Source organism: Apis laboriosa, unplaced genomic scaffold (genome assembly GCF_014066325.1).
Source record: "Apis laboriosa isolate Shangri-la unplaced genomic scaffold, ASM1406632v1 scaffold149_cov153, whole genome shotgun sequence".
In the NCBI taxonomy this organism is placed as follows: domain Eukaryota; kingdom Metazoa; phylum Arthropoda; class Insecta; order Hymenoptera; family Apidae; genus Apis; species Apis laboriosa.
Genome location: NW_025221797.1, coordinates 475,282 through 496,312, shown reverse-complemented (window position 1 = coordinate 496,312; position 21,031 = coordinate 475,282). Strand labels below are relative to the sequence as shown.

Sequence of the window (21,031 nt, the reverse complement as noted above, 5' to 3'; positions counted from 1 at the left end):
TATTATATATTATATTATATTATATGTATTATGTATTATATTATATATTGTCATTTTATTATGAGAACGAGACGCTTAATATATAATTTTTTCTTGATAATATGAAAAAAATTTTTTATTTAAAAAAATAAAAAAGTAAAATTATCTTCCAGAAATAGATATAAAAATATCAAAATTTATATTCTTTTATTAATTATTTTACTTAAATATTCTAACATAATTAACACTTCCATTTTAATCTTTAAAATTTAAAATTTTAATTCGTTTTTCATAATAATTTTTAATATTTCATATACACATAAATTTTTATATATCTTCATTAGATATTTTCAATTATGACTTTAATAAAATTTAATATGTACTTTCCCCTTTTTTTTATTCATAGAAATTTTATTAAATTTCCAAGATTACTTGCGATGCAATAATGTGGATTTATATCGATTATTCGTCTTTTTTAAAATTTAGAACACGAATTCGAAAAGATGCGTTTAGAATGCTCTACGCATTCTGCATTTTTATCTTTCTTTTCTTTCGATAGAATAGATGTTTCCAGTAGTCTCTGCATCGTCAGCTTATTTTCCTTTCTCTTTGGAGCTGCGTAAACATCAGGGAAAAATAGAAATCGCTACCATTAATGATTCACCTCGAATCCTATCCGATTACTCTTGTTTAAATCTATTTAAATCTTTATTGTCTATTCTTTTTCGTATTAATTCGATTCTTTCGTTGGAAATAAATATTTTGTACTGATTAGACGGAAAATTTCAATTCTTTTAATCGCTCGAAGATATAAATTTAAGATTGAACGATGAATATTCATGATCTATAATTATACCTAGTGCACTCTTATTCAATGGCATAATCGTTCCTTTTTATTGAACAAATATGACAATTTATTTTCGAAATATATTAAAATTTATTGCCATTTTAACAATTTTTTCTATATTCAAGTATTCTTCTATATTTTTCAATTGAAAGAAAAAAATTATTTAAAAAAATTTTTGTCAACATTTATCTCATTTTTAATTCACCAACATTCATTTTCTAAACTAATAATAAAAAAAACATATATTAACTAAAACTATTCGTAATAAATATAATCAAATATTCTATAAATATAAGATTAAATGTAAATTAATAACAAAAATTTGAAAAAAAAAAAATAATCGTAATAAATATATATTCAAATGAACAATGAAAAGAAAAGAAAAAAATGAAATAAGAAGTACATAGGGAACCATGAAAAAAAAAGCGCATCAATCATATCGAACGGCGTGTCCTCGACCAATACGTTATACGTTTTTTATCGCGAAACTTATAATACTATCATATGATAACCAAGGTGAAGGACTGCGACGAGGCGGACAAAGTCTCGGTAGCATGCACGGCGACAAAATCGGATGCAGAAGATAGCCGGAAAGGATCGACGACTGCTGCGTCGATATACAACGACGATGATAATTCTGGTTCGAGCAGAAAGAAGAAGAAAAAACGTCGAAAAACTAGGAAGAAACAGCAGTTACAGCTACAACAATTGCCGCAGGATACTGATAGCCAGCAAGTGCACTCAGTGTTGAATCTGCCATCATCTTCGGATGAGGTTGAGGCAGTTGGCGAATGCTCGAAAAGAGACTCATCCAGCAGTCTGGGTGGCGCAAGCAGGCACAATACTTTACGAGAATCATTGCTTACTGTGCTAGGCAAATTGGTGATATGGAAAGGCACTAGATATCGTTCAAATACTACTGCGTCGTCTTCATCCTCGGCGCCACCAAATTCGCCTCCCGCGACAGAGTGCATAGGCCGTAGCACTTCCTTTTTCTGCAGCGGTGAGTTTATCCTCGTGAATTTTCATTATTGTATATTTGAATATACAAAGTTTTCGAATGATATAAAGAAAAATATAAAGAATGGTATCTAAAATATATGTAATACAATTGATTCAAATTAATAGTATTCTAATTTTACATGAATATATAAATGAGCTTCTCGCATTCTCATGTATTCTGTTGTAAGATTAAAATAGAAAAAGGAAGGAATTGTGCTTCATTTATTGTATTGTTTTCTTTCTAAGCTATGACACATAAGAGAGCGAAAGAACTGCATAAAGGCGCTATCCATGGATAACATTAATAAAAAAGCATTAAATAAATGATGAAAAATAGTTTATATAAATTTCTTTTTGTAATACATTTTATTAGAATTCTTTCCAGATAATTAAACTGTGTCGTTTTGGAAAATGATATTTTGAAAGTGAATTTTATAATTGCATTACACATATATTTATATAAAAAACTTGAATAATTCTTACAAAGGAAATTATTTTGTAAAAGTATCATTACAACTGATAATTCTTTTTATATATAATAAATTTGAAACTTGATAAGTTTTTATCTTTTAAGATAATAATTTGAATATCTCGAAAATTAATATCTGTAAAATTTTATATTTTATATAGTATCAAATCAATAAATTATAATTTAAAATTGCCTCTGATATTTTCTTAGTATAGTTCTGAATTCGAGTAAATCGATATTGAAGATTTATTCAAGTACGCGTGCACTTAAACGTGACCTCACTAATGCTTCAATCTAATGTACATTATTACACACTACTTGTATTGTCTTTTGTTTATAATATTAAAAAATAATAAAAATAAACAATAAATTATCAAAAATAGCCCGTTTCTTTTATTAATATATTTAATATATTTTATATACATATTACATTTTTATAAAAATTATTTAAATAAATTTTTCAAGACTGATATATTCAGAAATTTTATATTTTCATTTTAATTTTTTATTCAAAACATCACTTTTTGGATTATATCCATTAATTCAATGTCAAGTATAAAAGTATTAAAAAATGGAGAATTGAATTTTTTACTATTTTTTTATCATAAAGTGAAATTTATATATTACATAATTAGTAGAGCTATAAAATATTATAATATAATAATATTATAATATAATATATAATAATATATATATATAAAAATAACTATAATAAAAAATTAAATAAAATACGCATATACATTCTTTTCTCATTCTGTATCTAAAAAGTAATATTTCTATTTATTTTTAATCTTATTTTTAATCTTTCAGATTGAAATTTAAAAAAATTTAAAAATAATAAAACATTGAAATTATTTTTCTAAGAAAGACACAGTTTATTCCCAAAAAGCTTTTAATTATGAATCTCTATGATCTAAATCATAAATAATATTTTATATAAACTATATGATAAGAAAGAAAATAAATATTTAATTAAAAATAATATTAAAAAATATCCTACAAAATCATCAAGTTTATAGTTCTATTATGATCAGATGACGTAAGTTGCAGAACAAAGAAGTAATACTTTTGTACACTTTAATAACTTTGAATGAAATTGTTATTATATGGATATCAGGGAATTATACACATTATTTATAATTATATGGATATTATACACATTACTCAATTCGGTTATTCCAATGTAATTTTGTAATTCATTTTGTTTGCAAAATGCAATTAGCGATATTTGATCACATCCTGAATATGTAAAATAAATATATAGGCTTTAATAGTTTTGATTTAGCAGTTTATTTATTTAATTTTAATCATGTATATACGACGGAATTTTTACTTTGTTAAATATTCAGTTCCTTGAAAGTTACACAATAAAAATGTTACAATATTTACATAATTTCCATTTATTCCATTACTTTAATTTTACTTTTCTCTTTAATGTATTATTACATTATTGAAGAATTCATAAGAAATTGAAAACTATATTTTACTTTTTGTTTATTTAATTCTGTTATGTTTAATATTCATAATTTTATCTTCTCTTATTGAATTTATGTTGTATTTAATAATGAGATATAAATCTAAATTATGAATTTAATGAAAATCATTTATATAATGTATACAATATACTGTTTTTTTTTAAATTAATTTAGAAATAAATTATATCATTCATCAATTATATCATTCATAAATCAATTATAGTAAATAAGTGTTTTCTTGTGTAATATTCTAATGCTTAAGTGGTAATTCCGGTATTTTTTGTAAGTATATTGTACTTACATTTCAATAATAAATTTTACATAGAATATTATTATTATACTAACGAATAATATAATTTAATTAAGTAAATTTTTAACAAAAGCAAAAAAAATTTTAAAATCATTGTTATAATAAAAAAAAAATGAAGAATACCGTTTAATGAGAATCATTGATTTTCTTGATATAAAAATTTACTTGTAATTTGATGATCTTATAATTATTATAATTTAATATCGTCATTTTCTTTTTTTTTTTTTTTTTTTTTCCAGAAACGGAGAGGAGAATTCGTGCCAATAATCGCGAGTTCAACTCACAGTTTAATTATGCGGTAAGTCACAATCAAACAATTCTACGCAATAATTAAAATTAGAAAAATGATAATGACGAGACGCGTTTTATTTTTTTTTTTTCAGAACAACTACATCAAGACGTCCAAGTATTCGGTTCTGACGTTCCTACCATTAAATTTGTTCGAGCAATTTCAGCGGCTCGCTAACTTTTACTTCCTATGCCTGCTGGTGCTTCAGATGATCCCTGCTATCTCCTCCTTGACCCCCATCACTACAGCTATACCCCTTATAGGGGTACTCATGCTCACTGCCGTTAAAGATGCCTACGATGATTTTGTAAGTATATTATAAGTATTATACATAGTATTTAATATTATTTTATCAATAATTATTTTTGTTAACAAATAAAATATATTTTATTAATATCATGTGATTCATTATGAATAGATTTTGAAAAAGCCTGATTATTTTTTATTAGCAACGGCACAACAGCGACTCGCAAGTGAACAATCGAAAATCTCAAACATTGCGAGGCACTAATCTCCGTGAAGAGAAATGGTCACAAGTGCAAGTAGGCGATGTAATTAGAATGGAAAATGATCAATTTGTTGCAGCCGATGTGCTTCTTTTATCTACTAGTGAGCCAAACGGTCTTTGTTATATTGAAACTGCAGAATTAGATGGGTTAGTATTTTTTTTTTTTTAACATTTCTATTTTTATCATTTATAAAATTTTTACAATATGTTTTTATAAAACATATTTTATACAATAAATTATTCATTAAAATTATAGTTCAATAATGTAACAAAAAAATTAAAAAAACAATAACATATATTCGCTTATTATAGAGAAACGAATTTAAAGTGTCGGCAATGTTTAGCTGAAACTGCCGAAATGATGGATAATCACGAATTGATTGGTCAATTTGATGGAGAAATTGTTTGCGAAACTCCTAATAATTTATTAAATAAATTTGATGGAACTCTTACGTGGAAAGGACGAAAGTGAGTTTTTTTTTTTTATTATTTTCTTTATATGTAACATATAATGTAAAAATATTATTTTTTTAATTTATTTTTATTAATTTATTTATTTTAAAAATATTATTTATATTATTTTTACATATAATGTAAAAATAAAATCTAATACTATTTCATATATAATAAAATTATATATTTAAAACTGTTTTATATACAATATATTATAGATACCCATTGGACAACGACAAAATTATATTGCGAGGTTGCGTGCTCCGAAACACGCAATGGTGCTATGGTGTGGTCATCTTTGCAGGCAAGGATACCAAATTAATGCAAAACTCAGGGAAGACCAAATTTAAGAGGACTTCTATAGATAGATTGCTGAATCTTCTCATCATCGGAATAGTGTTCTTTTTACTTTCTATGTGTTTGTTTTGTATGATCGGCTGTGGTATTTGGGAGAGTCTCGTGGGTCGTTATTTTCAAGTGTATCTACCTTGGGACTCGTTAGTGCCTAGCGAGCCTATGGGAGGAGCCACAGTGATCGCTTTACTTGTGTTCTTTTCTTATGCTATCGTATTGAACACAGTAGTGCCAATCAGTTTATATGTGAGTGTCGAAGTTATCAGATTTGTTCAATCATTTTTGATCAATTGGGATGAAGAAATGTACCATGCACCTACAAATACACATGCTAAAGCAAGAACTACTACATTAAACGAAGAATTGGGACAAATAGAATATATATTTTCCGATAAAACCGGAACACTGACACAGAATATCATGACTTTTAACAAGTGTTCTGTGGCAGGAAAATGTTATGGGGATGTTATCGACGAAGTTACTGGGGAAGTCGTCGATTCAAGTGAGGTGAGTCTGTTTACCTTTTTATCCATAACCAGACTCGATGCGGATGATGGGGTATGTTATTACCAGTTTCTTGTATAACTGTATAACAGTCGTCTTTTTTCTAGCTTGTAAATGTAAAGTTTTAAGTTAATTTCTATTATCGTTTTAATAACACATATTGTGATTTATAATTTTAATTGCATTAATGTTATTTGAGTTTTTTTATGATGTATATATTTTATATATCAAGAAATATAAATAATTTATTGTTTTAGAACGACAAGTTTATTTTTTAAAAAAAAATTGTTTAAATACAAATTTTTTGTTTTGTATTTTTGAATCATAAATTATATTTAATAAATTTAAATCATCTGACATTGAAATATCTTCATATCAGTTTCATCTCATACTTGTTATCAAGAAAGAATATAATTATTTAAAATTTTTAAATTATGAAATAAAATAATATTTAAAGTTTTATTAAAAATAAAATTTGTATTTATTTTGTCTATTAATGTAATTGTTATATAAATAATAGATAAATACTAAATAAATATTATATTTAGTCATGTCTTCTTGATAACAAAATACACAAACAATAAAATCATTTCACAGTTTGGCCATATTTTGCATAAGTTTTCATGTACATCACTTAGCATGTGTGTGCTGCATGTAGACGAACAAAGCTGCCCGAACACCTACGATGCGATGGAAAAATGGACAAGAATTTGTTCAAGTTTATACATCTATAACTGGTCCAAACGTACGTCTACTGGAACAAGTGGACAGGATATCCAATATAATTGGAGAGCCAGGCACCAATGGCAGTCCGATGGTTCCACATAAACTTTCTGTACGCATGTTAATAATTAACACATTCTTCAATAATCAAAGAAAGTTTTGTGTATTACTCAGCTTATCTTTTTCTGTTGTTGTCCTATTTGTATGCTATGCTATTTAAAAATATTTAGATCCTATATGGTATAAAGAATTATCAAATGTATAATAATTAACAAATATTTTGAGTACATCATTACATAGAAATTTGTAATTGTTGCTTTTCAATTGTTTTCTAGTATTTTTCAGTACATTAAATGCATGTTGCATAATATTTTACTTCTGTTTATAAATAGATTCAATTATTCCTAAACTGCTTAAAACACTAATTTTCTCACAATGCTTTAAAGGTATTATAAAATTATAACATCTCATATGTGCCTGCTGACTTGCAACAAATCTATTTATATGGAGGCAAGGTATTTACTTTAATTTCTAGTACTTTCATTTCCACATACTATCTCTTGTGTATCATACTAACATATAATCAAAGTACAAAAAATTGTTTCTAAATGTAATTTAATATACATTTACAGACAATGCCGTCATTGGATTTCTCATTTAACAAGGATTTTGAACCGGAATTCAAATTCTACGATTCTGCATTACTTGAAGCTGTAAAAAGGAATAATGAAGATGTTCATAGTTTCTTTCGATTGTTGGCACTTTGTCATACAGTTATGCCAGAAGAAAAAAATGGCAAGCTAGAATATCAAGCACAGTCACCAGATGAATCTGCTCTTGTATCTGCTGCTAGGAACTTTGGTTTTGTATTTAAAGAAAGATCTCCAAATAGTATAACAATTGAAGTTATGGGAAAACGTGAAATATACGAATTACTTTGTATTTTGGACTTTAATAATGTTAGAAAAAGAATGTCTGTAATTTTGAGGAAGGATGGACATCTTAGGCTATATTGTAAAGGAGCAGATAATGTTATTTATGAACGATTAAAAAAAGGCAGTGAAGATATCATGGCAAAAACATTGGAACATCTTAATAAATTTGCTGGTGAAGGCTTAAGAACACTGTGTCTTTCAGTTAGAGATCTAGATGAGCAATTTTTCAATGATTGGAAACAACGTCATCAAGAAGCTGCCATGAGTCAAGAAAATAGAGATGATAAACTAGATGCAATTTATGAAGAAATAGAAAAAGATATGACATTACTAGGTGCTACTGCTATTGAAGATAAGTTGCAAGATGGAGTACCTCAAACCATCGCTAATTTAGGTTTGGCCGGTATTAAGATCTGGGTATTAACTGGTGATAAACAAGGTAAAAATATATTTATTTATACATTAATAAATTAATATTATTAATTTATATTATTATAATTTATACATTAATAAATTAATTTTATTAATTATTAATTAATAATTATTATTAATACATTAATACATTTAAATAAATATTGTATATAATATAAGTAACTTATATATATATATATATATATATATATATAGAAATAATGTTATAATGTGAATAGATATTTATATTTTTTTATTTTTTATACAGAAACAGCTATCAATATTGGCTATTCCTGTCAATTGTTAACAGACGATCTGACAGATGTTTTTATAGTAGATTCCACTACTTATGATGGTGTTGAAAATCAATTATCGCGATATTTGGAAACTATCAAAACAACTTCAGGTCATCAAAATCGGCCAACTCTCTCCGTTGTCACATTCAGGTGGGACAAGGAAAGGTCAGGCACATGAAAGAGACGGAGTACCAATCATTAATCTTTTCCATATTTCAATAACTAATTGATGCATTTATTTTAAAAATTTCTCTTTTATATTTTGAATGTGGCATCATGTTTTGTGTAATGCTTTCTTCGTCTGGTTATGCTTAAGAATTTATAAATTACATTACTTCAAATTCAAATTCTTTATTTTCATCATTAAATTAAAACAATAAAATTCAAAGTTTAGAATTCAAAATGTTATAAAATATTGTATTATCAATAATATTTTTATTATTAAATATAAATATTAAATATTTTTTAGCATGTAATAATTATAATATTACAAAAGAATTGATAAGTGGAACTGCACTATGTTATTTTAATTTAGTTTGTTATATATATATATATAACAATATCAATTTTATCATATTTAAAATAAATTATTTTTTTATAAAGTATTTAACTCTACACAATATTTGCATGCAAATTTTAAAAAATATATATACATATATAAATATTTAAGTTCTATATTTTGTTAATTCTTATTTTCATTTATTTTATTATTATTAAAAACATGTTGGAAACATTTATTTCATGCTTGTCAATCAATTAGATTTATGACGTAGATTTAATCATATAGTAGACTAAGTACCAATATTTTCTTCTTAAATTCTTCTTAAATTTTTGTTTCATATTTTCTCGACATTTATGATTATGTATTAACATTAATGTCAAGTCAAAATGAATAATGATAATTATCATGTGCTTGAAACTCACTCCTTCTCTTTCTGTATGCTTAAAATTAATCTTAGTAATAATGATTATAATAAATAATAATAATAAGATAATAATAATAATAATAATAATAATAATAATAATAGTAATAATAATAACAACAACACAAAAGTATGTTGCTTATGTTATGTTATTATATTAGTAATCCATGATACAGTGCACTGTGTGTATTGTTTATGATTAATGCGCATCATTTTTATATTTAATAGAGCAAATTTTAAATTTCTTCTTTACGTTTTTTTTTATTCAATAAATAATTGAATATACATTTTCTCACTAAGTTCTAATTTATCAGTTCAATTGATTAAATAACTTAAAAAAATTTTTTGATTCTAAGAAAATATATTGTTAATAATATATTAAGTTATATTTTATTTTAAGATTAATCTATTTTAATTAAATTTTATATTTTTCATATATAGCAGTGATACTGAATACAATCCTAGTAGAGATGAACAAGATGAACATGAAATGGAACAAGCAACAGGATTTGCAGTAGTTATTAATGGGCATTCTTTAGTTCATGCATTACATCCACAACTTGAGCAACTTTTTCTTGAGGTATCAAGCCAATGTAAGTTTACAAAATTTTTTAATATTTATATAAAAAAAAAAATTATTATTCTTATATTCTTATATTATGCACATAATTATTTCAACATTACATTATAAATTTTTAGGTAAAGCTGTGATATGTTGTCGCGTGACACCTTTACAAAAAGCAATGGTAGTCGAATTAATAAAGAAAAATAAAAATGCTGTGACTTTAGCAATTGGTGATGGGGCTAATGATGTTTCAATGATAAAAACAGCTCATATAGGTGTTGGTATTAGTGGACAAGAAGGATTACAAGCTGTATTAGCATCCGATTATTCAATAGGACAATTTAGGTTTTTGGAACGATTACTCCTTGTTCATGGCAGATGGTCATATTATAGAATGAGCAAATTTCTTAGATATTTTTTTTATAAGAATTTTGCGTTTACATTGTGCCACATTTGGTTTGCCTTTTTTTGTGGATTTAGTGCACAGGTATGAATTTATATTATTTATATTCTATTATATATTTATATGAAATTATATAATTCTGTAATATAATAATAATAAAATGATGAACTTAAGGCGAATGTAATTTACGAAATTCCTTTGTTGAGCAATTAGTTCCAAAGTCGAATATTGGAAAAATGAACTAATTTTTAAATAATTCTGATTTTTCAGTATTTATAATAAAATCTCTATTTTTAAAAATAAACTTTATTCTTATGAAAAATTATATATATCTATTTACAGACTGTATTTGATCCTATGTATATTTCTGTTTACAATCTCTTTTATACATCATTACCTGTAATGGCAGTTGGTATATTTGATCAAGATGTTAATGATAAAAATAGTTTACTTTATCCAAAACTTTATGCACCCGGATTACAAAATTTACTCTTTAATAAAAAAGAATTTTGCTGGAGTGCCATACATGGTTTTTTTGCTAGTTGCGTATTATTTTTAGTTCCATATGGTAAGTTTAAATAATTTATTTTTCATTATATTATATTTAAAAATTAAACTATATTATAAATTATGAATATATAAATATGTCTTCAGGAACATATAAAGATGGAGTATCGCCAAAGGGCTATGTACTTTCTGATCATATGTTATTGGGAAGTGTTGTAGCTACTATATTAGTCATAGTTGTCACTGTTCAAATAGCCCTTGATACATCATATTGGACAATTGTTAATCATATTATGGTTTGGGGCTCACTCATTTGGTATTTCGTTTTAGATTATTTCTATAATTTTGTCATAGGTGGTAGTTATGTTGGCAGTCTTACAATGGTATGTTTTTCTTTTAATAATGTAGTAATAAAAATGAATGGAAAAATTAGATATAATATTAATATATGTATACAATTTTAGGCAATGTCTGAAGCAACGTTTTGGTTCACGGCAGTCATTTCGTGTATTATATTAGTAATACCTGTATTATCGTGGAGGTTCTTCTTCATCGATGTTAGACCAACACTGTCTGATAGAGTTAGACTTAAACAAAGATTGGCACAACTTCGCTCTCGCCAAAGTCAAGATATACTTCGTACACCATCGACAAGACGAACACGACGATCTCTTCGTTCAGGATACGCTTTTGCGCATCAAGAAGGTTTTGGAAAACTCATTACATCAGGCAAAATTATGCGAAAATTACCAAATGGTGCAGATTTTAAATTCGCTATGCCATTTACGAACAATACTAGCAAACAAGTTAATGTTGCCACTACATCACCAAAGGATAATGCATCCAAAAATTCGCACACATTGGATACTATTAATCTATAATTTGGATATTTTATTGTAAGTCTTTCCATCACTAAATTTCGAATAATTATTTTGTAACATTAACATAAAAATATTATTAACATTTTTTTCAAATGAATTGTTCATTTCAACATATTTTTTAAATACGATATTAGACCATAAAGCTTCATATTATTTCTGTTCTTGTTACAAAAAGAAAGAAACATAAACAGAAATTATGTGTATCTGTATACATTGCAATAGTTAAAAAATATCTTCTGGCTTATTAGATTCAATTTTTTGTATCAATGCTTAAATTAAGTAATCGAAGTTCAAATGACAATAAAGTATTAATTGTTTGCATAAGAAAAATTTTACATATTAGTGTTTATAAAAGTACTATTTCTTTTTTCATTAAAAATCATTTTAATGTGATGTATTATTTTATATGATCAATTATTCCAGACTCATATTAAAATTTTTATGCTTGAAATGGTATAATTTCTATATTTATATGTATATATATATATACTTTTTTTTGTTATTTTTAAAATTTATATATTTCTTTGTTTAATATTTTTTTAATGGCAGATTATGATTGACCTTTTCTTAAATAGAAATAAGATTATATAGAGTATTTCGTTTAAGTGATTTTTATGAAAAATTAAAACTATCAAAAAAAATTTTTTTAATAAAAGTTATTTGATTCAAAAAATGTTATGTTGTACAAACAATTTTTTTGTGATTAGTAGTGAAGATGTCAGCATCAATTTCAATTTTAAACAGAATCATATAATTTTGAATATATTAATCAATTTATTTAATCATTCTCTATAAAAAAACTATTAATTTATTTATGTCGAAAAATCATTGTATATATGATGTCTTTTCAAATTATTAAAAAACTTTTTTGATAATTTTGATTTCAAATAAAATATTCAATCATATTCAATTAACGAAATCTATATAATATTTTCATAAGTTTGCCAATCTTTACATATCTTGTTTAAAAATTGTATATCAAATAATTTATTATAATTTGCCTAAGTTTATATCATAAAGAGTCTGAAATAAAAAAAGATCTAAAATTCAAAAAATTCATGGAGCTATTAATAATGACCTCTGAAAAATTCTTAATTAGTTTATATTAAGAAAAATGCACAGATTGATTTATGATTTTTTTTATTTTTGGTAAAAAATAGTTAAACATTTGAAAAATTATTATAATATAAGAATTGTTATTATTCACTTACTGTCTATATTAATTATTTGGTCATTGAAATTAGTCAATTTACTGTTATTTCATAATATGTTAGTATGTTAATAGTAAAAATTTAATTAATTTAAGGAGGTCTATGATTGGTGTCATTTTACACGTTATATTTGGAATATTTTTAAGCACATATTTCTAAATATAACATGTTTATAAGAATTATTTCTTAGAATGCGTTGAGATATTCTTTTAAACAAAAACATTTTATTTAAAAATTGACATCAGAATACAACGCAATAATAAAATAAATTATGATTTATATGATCATGACACTCAATATGTACATATGTAAAAGTGTCAAAAATCATGTAATATCCTTACTTGTATTATAATACTATCCTAGTATGAAAAAAAGAAACATAAAACATGTTTACACAATACATGTATTAAATAAGAATTATAGTTATGATAATAATTGCCTTTATAAAATATGAATACAAAAAACAATTAAAATTACTGTATCATAACATTGACTGTAAATATTTTAAAGAGATATATATATTATATGTATACATTATATATATATATATATATATATATATATATATATATATAATATATAAAATGTATATATATATACAATATTAAATGTTAAGTATACATTTTTTAAAAGAAAGTAATATATAGGTAGATCAATTTAAAAAAATATGAAAATAGTAGCTATATTATATTATATTATATTATTGCGGATAATGTTTGCCTTGGACTGACTACTGAATATATATATATATATATATACATGATATATATCATTTATATATATATATATACATATATGATATAATAAAATAAACAGTAGTAGCAATGAAATATGTATTTCTACTTTTAATATTAATATGAATTCTAGGGAGATATAGTCTGTACTGGGAAAGTGTGTTCCACAAAGAATTTTTTTATTTAAATGGAAAGATAGAAATTTATTACTTTCAAACATTGTGCCTAATCAAGAAACTACACAGAGTGTTTCACATTGCAATGATATTTTGTTCACTTATGTTTAAGCACGACGGCGTATAATATACACATAATTAAATTTTTCTCTTTGTGAATTATAGATTAATAATATGAAATTATTTAATTATCGTCTTTATATAAATTTCTTTGTTTGTTTTTTATAAATAGAAATATTGATATATAAATTCCACTTATATCATACTATGAACCGATCCAAAGTTATAAATTGAAAGATAAAATTTGCCTAATGAGACTGCTGCGTTTTTATTTTTTACTTTTAGAAATAAATAATATATATATATATATATATATATATATATAACGCAGAAATGTCATAAAACAGAAAAATAAGAAGTTTCAATTGGTGTATGTTAATGTCAGAAATTCAATACATAATTTTGAATGTAACATATATACTTCACTTTAATAATATTTTAACTTACTTTGAGAAGATGAAAATTATACATTTTTAAACTAACAAGTATCAAGAATTTAATATATTGAATTTTTCTATTATAACATTTTCAAACTTTTCAATAATAACACGAATGAACTGAAAAATAATTTTACAAATATTTATTAAATAAAATTATGAAATTATTTTCAACATTGGAAGCAAGGCATACTACGCTAAACTATTCATGTTATATTAAAGTATATTAATATATTCTTCATACCCAAGGAAAAATCATATCAGTTATCTAGATAATATACCGTATATATTTTTTCTCTAGATTCGTTTGTATATACATTTATTTTGTAATATTTCATGTTAAATAGTATTTGGAGATGTGATATTATTATTACGGACAGCTATATTGCAATGTATGTATTACTTATTTTAGATCCCTGACTGGATATAATTTTATTTTCATTTGCAAATAACATCTTTATCCTAAAATTTAAATATCACAATTTTTAAATAATATAAAATAATTTTGTGATTAATATTATCTTTAAGAAAATGTAATGTACTATGTGTATAGTACATGTATAATTGAATGCAGCTTTTTTAAAATTTATATGTTACTCTATTAATTAATTAATTAATTATTTTCAGTTTAATGTAATGAAAAATGTATTGAACTTAAAAAATATGTAATATTATTTAAAAATTCTGGTATACATTAACTTAATATAAAAAAGTAAGGAATTAAGAAAAGAAGTAAGCATTATAATAAAGTAGTTGTAACACATGTTGATTACATAAGTTGTTACATGTTACTTTAAAATTGAATCAAACATCTAGAAACAAAATGCAAGAGCAATTGTCTGCTGCATGTGCTCTATAGACTGTGCATCAATTATTGCTTAAAACTATTTGCTTAGGACATAGTATAATTTAAAGAAAAAGCAATTGTACTTATAGCTATGTGCAATTGTTAAATCTTGTTTATAGTTCATATTTAATAAATCTTTTACTACAATTCTTCAAATACGTGTTCTCTGTGGAATGCTAACATAAGACAATAATATATTTAACATGCATACACATAACAGCAAAATAAAAAATATAAAAATATTACATGTAAAATATATTTTATTTTTTTGGATTTTCAATAGTTAAAATTAATTTAATAATGTTTTTATTTGTTTAAAAAATGAAAAAATTTTATTATTAATTATTATTAATTATTAATTTAATATTTTGATACTATGTCCTACATATTTCTGATATATTCTATTTTTATCAAATCATGTATCTTACAAAAAATTTAAGCCCTACCAAAATAAAAAAGTTATAACAGCACATTATTGTGTAGGGCCATGCAGAAGAACATATGAAAAAAAACTAATATTATCGAATACAATGTTCCTTACAAAATGCACGCAGGATAGAAAATTAGTATGTATGTGTCTATTGCATTATTATATAACATTGAAAGCGGTGGTGACTTTAAATGAATTAAGTTATTGAACAAAACATTGAATGATTAAAATTTATTTTTTTGCAATTCCTAAAATTGTTACGCTCAATTATATTCATATGTTACATTAATGCTTTGTCATAAATAATGAAGAAAAATTTTAATTTGTATTTTTGACAAATGTATTATTTCACTAAAAATTTATTTTTTAAAAATTAAACAAATTCTCTGTTTTTATACTACACTCTGTGTAATGTGAATTTTGTAAATTTAAATATTGTTTTAAGTATATACATTATGTACAGTAAGATCTTATACTTGCCAAGTATATTATTTTTATGTGTAAATAATTTGCATAAAGAGAGAAGTTTGTGTTCTAAAAATAAGTAAAGTCTCAGTATCATATATCATTTAAACAATTAAATTTACTAAAAATTAATTATTTAAAAATTTTATTTCTTATAAAATATATATTATGATAATATTTCAATTTTTATTTATTTTCAAAATTATTTCTACATTTTTATGTTATCAATTAAATTGAAAATAATACTGAAAATGATTTTTTGTTTTTTCTTATTATGAATCTGGCAAATATTAATATATATTCATAAACAAAATTATTCACTTATTATGTATTATAAAGAATGTTATATAATTATTATAGTTCAGTCTGAGTAAGAGGGACCACAGTACCACATGTTAAAATGAATTTATCATTTATATATTCTAAGATGTTTTAGAAGATTACTTATGTTTGAAAACATCAATTTATTTAATCTATGCATTTATAATTTTTTTAATATTTCAAAAATTAAATTGAAAATCTGATATATTATGTAAAATTCTATTATAATATTAATATTTAATTCTATTATTTATATATCATATATATTTTTAATTGTATATTGAACGTAGTAATCCTCTAATACATCTTAAAAAATGATCACATTTTATTTATATGTATAGAATTATTCACTTATATATCAAAATCTAACAAAAATATATAAAAAAAAAAAAAAATATTAAATGTTGCTTCAGTATTTAAATACACGTCGTCTTAATTTATGCTTTCAATGTAATTATATGTACAACAAATTTTGTTACAGCTTTATGTAATACATTAAAATAACGAAATTCATTTTATTTTTATAATATAATTTTAATGTGAAACACTTTCTCATCAATTTCAGAAATAACCAACTTATGTTAATATGTGCATTAATATAAGATATGTACAATTTGCATCTTTACAAAATTGTATTATGTTTTGTTACCCATCAGTATTGAATAGATTGTATATATGTAATAGATACATGTATATTAAAATCATGCACGGATAATTAGAAATTAATTAAAAGAATAAAAACAGTCGTGAGCGGTACTCGTAAAAAACTATTTGCAAGTTCATCACAGATGAACAATGCGAAATTATAAAAAAATTTAGAAAAAATTATAAATATATCCTTTTTATTTATAAAGAGGAAATATTGAAAAAACATTATTTATACTTTTCTTGAGAAAGAAAATAATAGAACATCGTCGAATATAAACAAATAGAAAAAGATCTGGTAAAATCTAATGTTTGTACTTATGAAACAGAAATAATTAATCTTGCTATAGAGAACGCTGCGAAATACGATTAGTTTTATTTATCAACAAGTTATTTCTTTATACTATTGAAATTGACTCACAAGTTACGAAATTGTTCACGTATCAAACATTTCTTACTAGTTTTTAAGTTAATAAAAATAATGCAGCATAATGTTGTATTTTTCAAATATATGTATTATTATTTTAACCTATAACATTTCCATTTTATTTTAATTTTTTATACATACAAGCAATATATTTCGGTACATATAATATTTTTAATATATAAAATTAATGTTTATTTGATTTTAATTATATGATTTTGTAACAAAATTTTGTTATTAATTATATATCGCATATTATAACAATAATACACTGTAAATATCTACCTAATATATCTTATGATTTAAGTTTACTTATATATACATTTACACAAATTAAATTAATCTATATTTCTTTGTTTCATTTAATGTTAAATTATCATATAATATTGATAATTCATTCTAAAATTAATAAGGAAAACAATAACAACAAATTATCTTTTATAAAAATTTATACTATTAATTCTAGTTAAATTTATAGTTAAAATTGTAATCTTTTTGCAAGCGAAGCACCATCCATTGATTCCAATAGTTTTCTTTTTAGACTAGGTTTTTCTTCAGGTTGACGTTTTACAGAAGTAGGAAGAGGTAATCTAGGTCCAGGAGTTGGTGCTGGCTTATTGCTAAAGTATGGCATTTGGAGAGCTTGATCACATGTACATCTTTCCAAAGGATTTACATTTAACAAACTAGCAATTAAATCTAAGAGATCATCACCAGCTGCAGTAAATATATGTTTTAATGGTGTACCAGGAAAAGGTTTAAATTGAATAAAATCTGGTAATTCAGTCATTCCTGGCCATGTTTCTTCAGTGGGAGTTCCTAATGTCTGAAAATCATACATATAGATATATCAAAACAATATAATAATAATTTCATTTAAATAATAAAGATGATACTTGAAATATTCTAGTAAGCTGATCCAAATCTGACTCTCCAGGTAAAAATGGTACACGTAATAAAAGTTCTGCTAATATACAACCAACTGCCCACATATCAATTCCAGTTCCATATAATCTTGCACCATATAATAATTCAGGTGCTCTATACCATCTTGTTACTACTTGATGGGTATTTATTCGATTAGGTGAACCAAAAAATTTAGCCAAACCGAAATCACCAATTTTTAAAACACCCTCAGCATTAACAAGTAAATTGTTTGGTTTTAAATCTCTGTGAAGTATCCAATTATAATGTAAATAATCTAAACCTTGTAAAGTTTGAATCATATATGCTTTAATATTTGCAGCTGTTAATACTATGTTGCTATCTTTTATTATTATTTCCAAATCTGTATCCATAAAATCAAATACTAAAGAAACATTTGACTTGTGACCAAAAACATCTAAAATATCAATATTATGATTATATAATATAAATATTATATATTATATATGATTATATAATATAAATATCAGTATATTGATTATATAATATAAATTCTTATATATGATATCATATGTATATGATTCTACCTAATAAACCTATCACATTATCATGTTTTAATTCTTGTAATAATTTAATTTCTCGTAATGCAGTCCTATTTATACCATCTCTAGCTTCTGCACGACTTCCAACTTTAATCTGAAATTGTTATTAAAAATATTCCAAAATTTAATGTTTAATTTATATATAAATATATTTCAAAGTAAAGAACCTTTTTCACAGCAACAATTTTAGACGTTTCGACATCTTTAGCTTTATAAACAGTTGCAAACTAAAATGAAATTTAATATAAATATTTTTATTATTATATATTAAAAAGGAATTTAATTAAATTTTCACTAACCTGTCCTTCTCCTAAAAAATCAATTTTTTCATATCTTCGTAATTTTTCCGTCATATTTTATTTATTATCTTTATTCTTTTTTAGAAAATTTATTATATATTTAATTTATTAAAAAATATTTTATAATAAAAAAACAAATATATTATTTATTAATGTACAAATAAATATGTTTCATTTATAATAATTTCAAACGAAGCGTATAGTTAAATCCAAATTTTATGATGTTTAATACTTAATATATATTACGGTTATTTGACAGTTTATACATATATGTTGCAATTACAAATATAATATAAATCTATCACAATATAAAATTTTATATTTTATATTTTGAAATAATTAATTTTTTTACATTATTTATTTATTTACTATATGTATTATTCTTTAAAAAATAACTATGTACTTATATATACAAGAGTCATTAATCTTGATAATCTATAAAGAATTAAAAGATTAAAAATATTTAATTTTTATATTCTATTTTATTTACATATAACGAATTATTTCAAATTTATGAATAAAAGTATTTGACAAATTTTCATATAGTTAAAAGGCCAGTATAGTAACTTATTCTAGTTTCATTTCATCCTAATTTAAAATTTCCTTATCATTTTAATATCATTCTCAATATTTGATAATAATTCAAAATAACATTGCAATATTAATAATAAATGGAATTGAGATTTCAATATAAAATTATAAAAAATAAAACAAATATCTTTAGAAAAAATGAATAAATATCTGTAGAATATCTTATAAACATATTTAAAATGTTGTATTTTATAAATAATTATATTTATATAAATTAATTTTGAAAAATAATTGAAATAATGGTTCTACATCATTATTTATATTTATTTAAATTGAAAAACTTTTTTTAAAAAATATGCATATTATTCATAATTTATCTTTTATCACATTTTATGATAAATAATCGATTTGAGTATTTTTTGTTTTAGAAAAATAATGCATATTCAATTAATGATTATAGCATAGCTTGCAAAATGTAACTCAAAATGCCTTAGAGAAAATAATTTTATTATTTCATCAGAACAGAATTTTTGTATTATAATTGTATTATAATTACAAAATGGTTCTAGTTCAAGAAACATTGAAAAGTATATTTTTGATCCATATATGATTTGATCAGAATTTGAAATTCTTTTTTATATTTTGTAAAAAAGGATAACAAGTGAAAGAAAAACAAGGCATCAGGCGAAATAAATGAAAATTTATAAAATAGACATAACATTGGGATTTTTTGTGTTATATTCTGAAATTATGCAAAAAAATCTGTGTTTGATATATTATCTATAATTTAGAATGGTGAGCATAGAAATTTTATTAAATACAATCATTAATATTTTTCTTAGCAACGCTGCTTTCTCTAATCATATGTGATATATGATTAAAATAAGAATTGTAAATATATTATTTTTACATTATTAATAATAATAATTAAACAATAATTAATATTAATAATAATAATAATGCCTATATCTTTATTATATTATATTTATAATACTTGTGAACATCATATATTTGTATAGTACACAGTACAAATAATTATATAAATAAATATTTTACTTATAGGTTATAATTATATAAATATATATTTCAAAAATATATATAATACTTATAAAACATTCAACAATTAAAAG

At 23.1% G+C, this 21,031-nt stretch overlaps 2 protein-coding genes across 11 annotated transcripts in view; one reads left to right on the top strand and one right to left on the bottom strand.

The window, feature by feature from the left end:
• The window catches only part of LOC122710491 (phospholipid-transporting ATPase ID), a 61,805-nt gene extending 49,898 nt beyond the window's left edge, over nt 1-11,907 (top strand). For 4 of the 10 annotated variants that reach the window (XM_043928375.1, XM_043928370.1, XM_043928374.1 and 1 more), the window contains 14 exons: nt 1,343-1,829; nt 4,322-4,380; nt 4,466-4,678; nt 4,821-5,026; nt 5,192-5,347; nt 5,551-6,193; nt 6,849-7,025; nt 7,546-8,287; nt 8,528-8,720; nt 9,920-10,071; nt 10,178-10,530; nt 10,789-11,014; nt 11,101-11,336; nt 11,418-11,907. In XM_043928375.1, the coding sequence (XP_043784310.1) occupies nt 1,343-1,829; nt 4,322-4,380; nt 4,466-4,678; nt 4,821-5,026; nt 5,192-5,347; nt 5,551-6,193; nt 6,849-7,025; nt 7,546-8,287; nt 8,528-8,720; nt 9,920-10,071; nt 10,178-10,530; nt 10,789-11,014; nt 11,101-11,336; nt 11,418-11,834 (4,260 nt within the window). In that variant the 3' untranslated portion in view covers nt 11,835-11,907. The remainder of the gene's footprint in view (nt 1-1,342; nt 1,830-4,321; nt 4,381-4,465; nt 4,679-4,820; nt 5,027-5,191; nt 5,348-5,550; nt 6,194-6,848; nt 7,026-7,545; nt 8,288-8,527; nt 8,721-9,919; nt 10,072-10,177; nt 10,531-10,788; nt 11,015-11,100; nt 11,337-11,417) is intronic. The other 6 variants (XM_043928377.1, XM_043928378.1, XM_043928373.1 and 3 more) reach the window with 5 other exon arrangements.
• A 5,889-nt stretch (nt 11,908-17,796) lies between these two features.
• Nucleotides 17,797-19,425, bottom strand: LOC122710525 (cyclin-dependent kinase 7). Its single transcript, XM_043928431.1, has 5 exons — nt 19,371-19,425; nt 19,239-19,298; nt 19,057-19,165; nt 18,481-18,926; nt 17,797-18,410 (listed from the first exon to the last, which is right to left on the bottom strand). The coding sequence occupies exons 1-5, from the start codon at nt 19,422-19,424 to the stop codon at nt 18,063-18,065; spliced, it is 1,017 nt and encodes a 338-aa protein (XP_043784366.1). The 5' UTR covers nt 19,425; the 3' UTR covers nt 17,797-18,062.
• Between the last annotated feature and the right edge of the window lie 1,606 nt (nt 19,426-21,031).